The following is a 10,921-nucleotide window of genomic DNA, read 5'->3' on the forward strand; positions in this document are numbered from 1 at the left end:
CTAGAGACTAAAGAATATATATTTAAAGTACAAAAAAATATGTGTATTTTTTACGAATGAAGTAGTATACATCGATTTTTCATATCATAAAATTCATCGATAATAAAATCTGTGTCAAATTTTTTAGCAATTTTTTTTCAATGTAAATCAAAAGACAATTAATAAAAAAATTCATCTTCTATTTTGTTTCTAAGTCTATTCTTCACAATATTCATAGGTGAAAAAGATCTCTCAATTGTAGCAGTTGAAACAGGGAGAGTTAATACCAAGCAAATCAAACGATCAATTAAAGAATATGTTAAAGATTTTTCTGTCTTTGTTAATCCTTGACATAACTCCGAAATTGTGCACAAGTTAGTTAATTCAACATGATTAAGAATATCAAGTTCATAATGTTGAATTGCATTCTAATGTGAAATTTCTCTTGGTCACTGAAGTCACCTGTATAAAACCATTCTTCTAATTTACATACTTTGTTGACACTGAATAACTTATAATTATCTTTGGGATTTAAAGTTGAACATAAAGTAAGCAATTCCACCATATTATCATTGAATCTTCCATTAAGCTCTTGCAATTGTGTATCGATTACAACCAGAAATAAATTAACATGGTAATGATGCTCCATTGAAATTTGGTGAACAATTTTGTGAGTTCGGCCTCTTCTAGGAATATGCAATGCATTCATATCAGGAACTTCAACTTCATGTTTCTCACAAAATAATATAACTTCTTTTATGAAAGTCTCCCAACTTGATTCTCTCATTATTTGGATTAAAGTCTTGGTAGTAAAAACTAGAGTTAAAGCATTCAATATGTCTTGATTTTTTCGTTGCAAACCTTGACAAAGATCATGACTAACTTCCAAAATATTTCTCATCAAATACAAAACAAAGACAAATTCAAAGGATGTGATAGCATCATAAGCAGCACTAGCATCACTACGAGTGGAGAAATTACCTTTTTCGGTGCTTTTTTCAAGAACTTCACAAGTAGCATCAAACATGCATAACAAGCTACGTACAAAATTCAAATGAGACCCCATCTAGTATCTCCAACTCTTTGCAAAGTACCAATTTGATTAAGTCTACTACGTGTCACAATTTGATCATTGGCAATTAAGTTTACAACATTATTTGCTTGAGCAACCCTTAACTGGTCATGACGTTTAGGAGAAACAGTCACAATATTCACAATTAGTGTAAGTTTTGAAAAGAATTGATGAACATAGCAAATTTCTTTGGCTGCAGAAACAAGTGCTAATTGTAATCGATGAGCAAGACAATGAATGTAATAAGCAAAATGGCAATCTTTCAAAAATAGAGCTTGCAATCCATTCCTTTCACCACGCATATTACTAGCTCCATCATGCCCTTGTTCCCTAAGATTTTGAACATCAAGATTATGACAAGAAAGAACTGATGAAATTTCTGTTTGCAATGTCAAAGAACACGTATCAGAAGCCTGTATAAGATCAAAAAATCTTTCTCGAACACAACCATGCTTGTCTACATATCTCAAAATCACAGACATTTGTTCTCGCTTTGACTCATCTCTTGCTTCATCAATAATTATAGAAAATTTAGAATCACTAATTTCTTTTCGAATTATTGCACACACTTTTCTAGCAAAGATATGCAATATATCTTTTTGAACAACGAGAGATATATATTGAACATTTTCAAGAGCATTTTCAAGGACAACATTATTAACATTCTGATTACAAGAAGCTAAAAGTTTAATTAACTCAATAAAATTTTCCCTATTCAAAGATCCAGGACTTTCGTCATCGCCTATGAATGCACATGCTTGAAAAATAAGCCATCGAATAGCATCAATAGACATCTTCAACCTTAAGCGGTTATTTGCAATAGTTTCATCACTATGCCTATCAAGAACTTTGTCTATATTCTTAGCTTGAACCAATCATTACAAGATTTTACACATAAATTATGGGGAGAATTAGGAATAGAACCCTCGTGACATACAAATGCACAATTCAGCCCATTGTTTACTTTCTTTCAATTACTAAATTCTACCTCTGACACTACTAGAAATCTCGTTATTACAGACGGAAATTTCCGATGGATTTTATCCCACGAAAATACAGACGGAATTTCCGAGGGATTTTTTGTCGGAAAACAAAAAAAATGGATTAGTATAAATTACAAACGGAAAAGAGAATCCGTCGATAATTCCGTCGGAAAAATTAATTTTTTTCCGTGAAAAATGATTACAGACGAAAAATTTGTCTGTAATTAAATAGACAAAACGTTGCATTTTATTAAATTATTACAGACGGATTTTCCGTCTGTAATTTAAAATTTTCCGTCGAAAATGTTGAAATAAGGGGTTTGCTTTAAGCGTGGCTCCTCATTTCACACAATACCTATCCGCGCCTCCACACCCCTCTCTTCCAAATGCTCCATCAGCGGCGCCTCTCTACCTTGCACCGCCGTCGCACTGAACTTCTGTCACACTGAAGCTCCGTCACATCCCCTCCCGACGCTTCTTCGTGTGTTGTTCACGTCGCTTCGTATCGAACCCTAATATGCAGAAATCGCAGAAATCGCTCCGTTTCGATCTTGTCTCAACTGTGCAGGTAACCTGATCTCTTCCACACATTTATCACTCTTTCTATTCGCTGCTACACTGACGCCAGCCTCTCCTCCTGTTCGCCATTTTCCATCGAGCTTTTCTGCATCTCGTCCGATTCACCACCTCTCCTCGAAATTTGCAGCGCGCTGCTGTCGTTTTCCTTCTCGCACTTCTGGATCTACTACCACTCATAGAATTTCCTGTTCCAGAATATCGAGAATCTATCCTCAGATTCGGTTAATTTCTGAACTTATCACTTTCAGTTTTCTGGATTTTTATTTTCATGTTTGAAATACTGATTGTGTAGATTTTGTTGTTCAATTAGTTCATTCTTTTTTCAGTTGCTGAGATGATTATATGGCTTTAAGTCTAAAACATGAGCAATAGAATAATGTCTGTGAGTAAAGTATAAAATATTGTGTTTTCTAATTTACATGTTGCTGAGATGATTATATTGGCTATTTTATGTGTTTTCTAATTTACATGTTTAACCTCATTGAATTTAAAAATATTGTGCACTTGTGCTTGCTTGTTTCTGTACTTTATCTAGTAAAAACTGCTTATAATTTTTTCATCATTTTGCTCAAAACTTGCTTACAAGAAGCCCATGACAAGTCAAGATCTGTTACCAAGGCTCCTGCCATGAAGGGTTAGTACAATTCTGGTCTATTTTCTTAGTTTCTTCCTATATCGATAACCTACATATTTTTTCTAAAAGAATATTTTATTCAATCTCAGGTATACCTTTCCTATATCTATGTAGGTTGCACATGCGGTTTTTTCTATTTATTATATTTACACAGTCCTTGAAATTTCAGAATTAGTATAGTTATGCCACACAATTTTATATTAAATTAGTTTGTATAGATACAAATTGCACCAATAATGAATTATCAATATGTAGAGGGAATGTATATTTTGAAAATGGCACTGATGGTTCAATTGAATGGAAATTTTGCAAGTTCGGGTCTTTGTTTGGCTATTGCCATTGTTCAGTTGTACATTTTTGTCTTTCTGAGCTGTTGAGTAATAATCCTGTTTATGCAGACAAATGAGCTCTATCAGCTGGCGTCTGTTGCCTTCTGCTTGCTTGTAGCCTGATAAGGCCTTAGAGCTTGGAATCATAAACAGCCGCCATGAAGCCTTCATCTCTTCCAAACTTTGGTGCAACAATGCTCACCATGACCTTGTCCTTCCAGCTCTCAAGACCACACTCAAGTATGTAAAGTAATTGAAAAAGAAAAAAAATATATCATATATTGTATATAATCTCACTGATGTATAGTTGCTCTTCAAATTGATTAGGAAACTTGGGTTGGACTATTTAGACCTCTACTTGATTCATATGCCAGTGAGGTTGAAACCTAAAGTTGATGGAGTTCTTGAAATAGGAAAGGATGATTTGCTTCCCTTTTGACATAGAAGGACATGGTGTCTATAAAATTTGTGTCTAATTTGTTTAAAAGATGAGGGATAAAGGAGTAGAGCCCACCATTTATATTTGATTATTTGTGTCAAATAGTTAAAAATTTAGACACATTAGAACACACCATTTTAAATTGAATAATTTCTTTTTTTTTCTATTTTGACAATAATGATGTGGCTATATTCAATTTTGACTTTAGGTGGAAATGAGCTCATCATGGCAACAAGGGAAACTCAGAGAATTTTGCAAGCAGAAAGGAATCCATTTGGCTGCATGGTCACCATTAGGATCTTACACAAAATCATGGGGTACTAATTCAGTTATGGAGAGTCCAATCATTAATGAAATAGCCACTTCTAGACACAAGAGTGTGCCTCAGGTGCTCTTTCTTAACTCAACTCCAATCTTTGTCTTTAACTACCCCCTATATTTTCTCTTATAATTTTTGTGATTTTAAGGTTAAAACTTTGACTGGATAAAAATTTGTGTTATTCTATAAGGACATGGCCCATGCTTTTCAGGTTTAACCAAGTTGGAATCTCTGAATCTGAAGTAGTGTAATTGCATAATAGATGTCGATATGAAACCTCTATCAGGTTGGTTTCATATTCTTCTGTATGTGAGGCAAAGTCACTGATATTCTAATTATTACATTCACTGCACAAGCATACATAGTGAGATGAGTAACAGCACAGATTTTTCATTGAATTTACCTGCAGAGCTTACAAACCTGAAAAGTCTTGAGATTTTCTCTAGTAAAGTCATAGATATTGGCATCCGTTTTCTAAAAGGTATTGGGCATTGCATTGTAGAACTGTTCCAACATATAGCCACTATCTTTGTTTCCACAATGCACTGATATTGTGTTAATGGCATCCAAATGTCTTGTGTATGAGTGTTTTTGATTAACAATTTAAGATAAAATGAATTTCATAATTTCATGCTCATCTTTTTTTCTTGCCTTATTTCAGAGCTACAAAATCTTGCTCTGTTAAATTTGGAAGGCTGCTTTGTAACAGCTGCATGCTTGGATACTCTTGCAAGTTGAATCACTTCACAGACCTTATTTATTTATTTATTTATTTATTTATTTATTGTGTAGGGGGGAGAGGAATAATTTGGGTTGGATACCTACTTTGCATATTTCAGTATTATTATATTGACTAATTAGCTTAAGTAATTTCTTTTAGCATCGAAAGGAAAGCATGAATGGTGACTGATGAGTATTATATATATGCAAATTTTATAAATTTAGGGGTTAAAATGAATATCCGTAAATTGTAAGGGCATTGAATGAAATTATACCTACTTCAGTTTAACTATTTAAAAAGTATAAAAAAAGTCATGTTAAAAATGGTACTAAGATTATCAGTATGCAGATGGGGTAGAGACTCCACACTTGTATGTATATCCATATCTCTATCTTCTGAGCTTCATCATCCTTTTTTTTTTCTTTTTATTTTCAAAATTGAATTAATCTTATCATAATTTCAGTGTACTTGATTGAGCTATTTTATTTGCAGGAAGTGGAAGGAAATTGTGGATGAGTGGGTGAGGTTGAATCAACTGGGTAGAATAGCTTCTCTCATGGGTAAAACCAAACCTCAAATCAAATGTTTTGGGACATTTTTCTTAGTTAAGGAATTAGAAATACAAGTGTTTGATGATAATTGTTGGCGTTGCATTTACATTTGCAGCTGATGGAGACTCTTCACCACTGAAAACCACCCAAAACGGGCATCATCAGGTCTTTCTTGGACCCTTTTTTTAATTTTTATTTTTTATATCATGGTAAAGTTTAAGGCCCTGTTTGGCGTTATTAATATTTGAGGTACATTTTTTATTGCTGGATGAATGGGTTTATCTTTATGTGTTTTTGTTTGTCATGAATCATTTCTCACATGAATAGATTTGTGTATTCTAACATGCCATTCTATGCTAGAGTTTCTTTGAACTTGAAGTGCGAAAAACTACGAACTACGACTCATGATAGCTATCTCAAAATCAAATTTGAGTAATAAGTAATAATTGATGAGTGAAGTTTCAGTTGTTATTCTTATATAGTGCTTCTCTTCCTTCTTTTTCATGAATATAGACAGGGCTTATAGGAAAATCTCTGATTGAGTTCCAGTCTACAAAAGGAGATGTTCTTCCTGCACACAAGGTGAATGATTGACTTTCTTTTATCAATTACTTTGCATTTCATAAATCTCTAACCGTTATATCGTTCAACTCATATTTGAAGAAGTTATCTTTAGTACTCAGTTTTATATGAACCTATTCAATTGTTCACATTTCTCGGTCTTTAAGTAATTTTCTGTGTTACATTCTCTTCCGCCTTTTGTTATTCACAGTAGAAATACTTTCTTCAATACAATTTCTCTTTTTAAAAGGTTACCACTGTTAGATCTAAGCTTTGTCATCGGGTCATTCTAGTTTTATTTAAGCTAAGCTTCTCTATGCTTTCTTATTTCAATGGTTACTATAGAGAAACCTGCTGTTGACTGATAGTGACTAGTTGATCCTCTTAAGGATGAGAAAAAAAAGATCCCTTATTTGGGGTTATTTCTGTTGGATGCTTTGATTGTTTAACTTTCCTAAGCATAAATAATTTCCTGTCAATAATATTCTTTTATCATTTGGATATTAAGATATTGGGTATTGGCCTGTCTGAATTTTAAAACTAGAAATTCTGTTGAAAGAAACAAAAAAGACTTATGGCTTTCTTTGCTCAATATTACATGTAGACATGTAGTAGCATCACTAACTGAAAGAACATTGTGCTTGATCCAGAATCAGAGCCAGTGCTTAGCAGATCTATGTGGCGTATTGCACTGTGACATTGAAATCAATTTTGGGTTGAAAAAACCAAAATGTAATCCTACTGCCGCTGCAAGAAATAAACATCTGTGCGAGGTGTGCATCAGTCTGTCTTTAGATCGGATATAGTAAGGTCAGAAAGTGGGAAGCAGCGAATAATTTTGATGGACCAAGAATTTCAAGAAGCAAGTATATTGCCATCATTACTAAGAAGCTCAAGAAAGAATGAAGCTATCCATAAATTAGGATATTGAATCTTGATGAGTCTACTAGTAGTTATTTGCCATCTAATGTATTTAGATTGTATTATTGCATGGAAATAATTGCTTATTATAAAGAAAGCATTTTGTACTCACCGGTGTGTTTTTCTATTTATACCATCAATAAAAATTTGTATTTATTAAATTTATATTTATTTTGTATAAAAATAAGTATATTTTGTAATTAGAAAAATAAAAAAAATTCTATTTTACCTTACTGACGGATTTACAGACGGATTTTCTGTCCGTAATTAGAGTGTAAGATGATTTTCCAAAGTTCAAATTACAAACGGAAAATCCGTCTGTAATTACAGATGGAAAATCCGTCTGAAAATCTGTCTGTAATTACAGACGGAAAATCTGTCGGAAAATCTGTCTGTAATTATAGACGGAAAATCCGTCGGAAAGTTTGTCGCCTTTGCAAAATGGATAGAAAATTTACAGAGGGAAAATCCGTCGGTAACTGGTAAAAATCTGTCTGTAATTTTTCGACGAAAAAAAAATTCGTCGGTAAATAATTTCTGACAGGGCTTTTACAGAGGGACAAAATCCGTCGGTAACCAAAAATCCGTCTGTAATAAAGACTAAATCTGTCTGTAAATCTGTCTGTATTAATCCATTTTCTAGTTGTGTGAAAATGCAATTTTTCCATCATTGCGAGCACCATAATGTTTACCAAACAAGTAATAAGGCAAACAACAAGTAGCATCTTTTTCTGGTGAATATTTTAACTAACTTGAAAATTTCTTAAACCAAAAATATTGAAAATATCGATGGTGATTGTTATTACCAGAAGTTGGATAGCTAATATTTGTTGGTTGGTATGGCTCAACTATTATGTATGCTCTACGAATCTTATCACATTTATTGACATTATACTGCCAAATTGGACGTCGCTTTGCTAGATCCATTTCTAGTCAAGAGATATCAACATCTGTTTCTAATCTTGGAACTTTAGCTTCATGTTGATGTGTATTTTGAGTAAGATCAGAGAGCTCACTTACTTGAACTTGTTGTGAAATAAGATTAGAGGGTTGATATAACACCCTAACTATCAAAATGTCACGCTTCCGGATGCGCTACTCTGATAGCTCGGGTATTACGACGACTCTTAAAATATTTAATACTAAAATATGAGCATGTTTAAAACTTAAACCGTATTTTTCAAGAGACTGCTTAAAACAAAAGACAAACCCATACTTACAACCATATACATACATATACATAATATCAACTTACAAGCTTTACATAAGACAAATCCTATCCCTCTTACCAATTGTGAAAAGTTAAAAGGCGAGGAAAACATAAATAATAAAATAATACAAAAAATGTATCGTCTAAACAGAAAAGAAATAAGCTCTTCTGAACTTCATCATCCATAAACTGAAAGAGAAAAGACCTGTAGGGGAGTGAGAACATCGTCCTCGCTGGTTCTCACTATAGGGTTAGAGAATTGCTATAATAAGATACGTAAAACAAAACTATTTTCATAATACAGTGATCGTTGCTCGTCTTATGAATCCTTTTAAAAACCAACTTTTAATAATCCAAACAATTTTCAAAAACCTTTAGTTAATTGCCCAAAAATCTGAATTCATATTTGAATTTGTTAAAACTGCAATTATACACATTATCCCGTAACATATCACGACAAGTACTAAAGAAGTAATTTCATCAAACTTACACTGACCCATCCAATCACAGCCTTCGGCCCAAATATAGCCAAATCACATCACGGCCTCCAGCCCAACACAAAATCAATCAACACCCAAATCACCAAAATCCGAATCAACAATCACAAACACAAATAATGAGGTTTAAACACAATCAAGTACAATTACATTAGCTATAGCAGTTAGCAATTACACAGAATTATTCACATAGGAAAACCAAGTACAATATGCACGCCCAAACAATGTCACATAAATGCATATGATGCATGCCTTTTCTACTGGCCGTGAGAACATGTGTCGATTACTTTGCCAAAACCCGACACATCCGCTAACTAACCCGGATATCGTCGTCTTGAAAATCGGTGGGCGGTACACCACAAGGAACCCCACCATTGCGAGCGGTACACCATCACGAACCTCGCAAGATCTTCAATTGGAAAACAACACACACACGTGGGTGGTAAATCACCACGAACCCCACTTAACATTCTCTTTTAAAAACATGTGGATGGTACACCACTACGAACCCCACATAACATTCTCTTTTAAAAACATGTGGGCGGTACACCACCACAAACCCCACAAACGTCTCGACATTGGGCAAGCAGTAAATCACCACGAACCTTGCCAGGTCAAAGCCCAAAATAATTCAATTTTCAAATTCATTATAAATCATTCATTACATTTTGTCAATACTTCAACATTCTCATTTCCTCACATTTAATTTTCCCAAACCAACCTAAAAAATTATTTCATTCTTAAACCATATTCTTAACCATTTTAAATTAGAAGTTATTAATTAATTACCACAGCAAAGTCTCAAGATTTTGAGGGAGAATCTACCAAATTTTAATTTCTTAGATTCATTGAAAATCCTTAAAAATTATTATTTTCCTAAATTAAATCAAAATCACATCACATGAATTAGAAGTCATAAACAAAGTTTAAAACCAAATCACTTAGAACAAAACCATCCCATTCAAATCAAAACCACCTTCAAGTTCACTTTTAAAAATCAATTCTCTGACTTTTTCTAAAACGTCATAAACGGAGTTACTCCATGAAAGTCCAATTTTCTTTGAATCCACTAAAATTTCTCCGAATGTGATTCTTTACTCAAATTCAAAAATAAAAACCCTTCTCACATTTAAAACAACCTCAAAACATAACTCTTTTTCAAATAACTTGCACTCAAAATATAATATTTTTCTTAAGAAATAAAGCTCAATCATAATTCTCTTTTTAATAAGTCAACTCGAAACAAAATTCATTATTTTCTTAAATAGTTCAAACAAAATAATATAATTCTTTATTTCATAGTTTTCTAAATAACATTTCAAATAAAGTCTCAGATTTTATAGAAATTTCGGCAACACCTCCCCTAAAACTTGGACTTTGCCACCCTGTTCGGTTCCTAACCAAACCATTCCGCAACCCTTTCCAACGGGTTCAAAACCAAATCATTTTCAACGAACCAAACTCATTTCCAAAACTTTAATGAATTAATTCAGCAACCATCCGTTTAACAAAACCAAATAATAATCCAATCAAACAATAATCATACTAATTCAAAACAGCCAAACAATACGCAAGACTTACATAATCACCAGAAATTGTATTTATCACATTCATATCCATTTATAACAATTCCAAAATATAAAATAAGCTTTTTAGAAAAACACCCCTACCTCGATAAGTGAAACGATAACCCAAACGCGTCAAGGAATTCCTTTTCTCTCGACCTGAAATCAACGGCAACTGAAACCTCAGCTCCGCTTGCTTTCCCAATAGCAGAAACAGGCTCAATCGCAACATGCAAACTTGGTCTCTACTTCCTAAAAACATTAATATCGCAGAAATCTTAAAACACATAACGGAAAACTAACGCGAGATTTTTTGAAATTTAAATACTCACTGTAACAACAAATGAGACAACAACAGTCTCTGAACCGATCTGGCGGAAGCCCCAGCAGCAACCCGAAGCGACAGCGGCGACCTGAACAACATGCAGCGATGATGAAGTTCCTGGAAACTCAACGGAAAGGAAAACCAACTTAAAACCCTTACCGGCAATGGATCTCAGTGGCGGCAGTGACGTTCCCGGCGGTAGAGGCTCAGCCAGAAGCTTCGGCAGCAGTGGATCT

At 33.7% G+C, this 10,921-nt stretch overlaps 1 protein-coding gene and 4 long non-coding RNA genes across 7 annotated transcripts in view; 3 read left to right on the forward strand and 2 right to left on the reverse strand.

Annotated features, from left to right (window-relative positions):
* LOC107647126 (zinc finger MYM-type protein 1-like) lies at window positions 1,030–2,429 on the reverse strand. Its single transcript, XM_016351247.1, has 2 exons — window positions 2,390–2,429; window positions 1,030–1,916 (listed from the first exon to the last, which is right to left on the reverse strand). Exons 1-2 carry the CDS (start codon window positions 2,427–2,429, stop codon window positions 1,030–1,032), a joined length of 927 nt encoding a protein of 308 aa, XP_016206733.1.
* Window positions 2,516–4,155, forward strand: LOC107604705. Of its 3 annotated transcripts, XR_002349090.1 has the most exons (5): window positions 2,525–2,602; window positions 2,741–2,834; window positions 3,203–3,247; window positions 3,646–3,816; window positions 3,904–4,149. It is a non-coding gene; the product is annotated as an uncharacterized LOC107604705 (long non-coding RNA). The 3 variants fall into 3 exon arrangements; XR_002349091.1 differs by having other exon boundaries at window positions 2,516–2,602; window positions 2,741–3,247; window positions 3,884–4,155; XR_002349089.1 differs by having other exon boundaries at window positions 2,518–2,602; window positions 2,741–3,247; window positions 3,904–4,152.
* Window positions 4,210–5,018, forward strand: LOC110263436. The gene is made up of 3 exons (XR_002349092.1): window positions 4,210–4,403; window positions 4,546–4,620; window positions 4,996–5,018. It is a non-coding gene; the product is annotated as an uncharacterized LOC110263436 (long non-coding RNA).
* LOC110263438 overlaps window positions 5,723–10,921 on the reverse strand; it is a 23,431-nt gene continuing 18,232 nt past the window's right edge. The window contains exon 4 of the long non-coding RNA XR_002349094.1: window positions 5,723–5,830. This is a non-coding gene — a long non-coding RNA (uncharacterized LOC110263438). The remainder of the gene's footprint in view (window positions 5,831–10,921) is intronic.
* On the forward strand, window positions 5,901–7,099 carry LOC110263437. The gene is made up of 2 exons (XR_002349093.1): window positions 5,901–6,188; window positions 6,818–7,099. It is a non-coding gene; the product is annotated as an uncharacterized LOC110263437 (long non-coding RNA).

The sequence above is a fragment of the Arachis ipaensis genome, chromosome B06 (assembly GCF_000816755.2).
Source record: "Arachis ipaensis cultivar K30076 chromosome B06, Araip1.1, whole genome shotgun sequence".
NCBI classification, from domain to species: Eukaryota; Viridiplantae; Streptophyta; class Magnoliopsida; order Fabales; family Fabaceae; genus Arachis; species Arachis ipaensis.

Excerpts from the sequence above, each read along its gene's own strand:
- LOC107647126 (XM_016351247.1), bottom strand. The coding sequence starts at position 2,429 with ATGGAGCATTTGGAAGAGAGGGGTGTGGAGGCGCGGATAG. Across the intron at positions 1,917-2,389 it reads GGGTGTGGAGGCGCGGATAG|CTAAGAATATAGACAAAGTT; the intron begins GTATTGTGTGAA and ends GATTGGTTCAAG.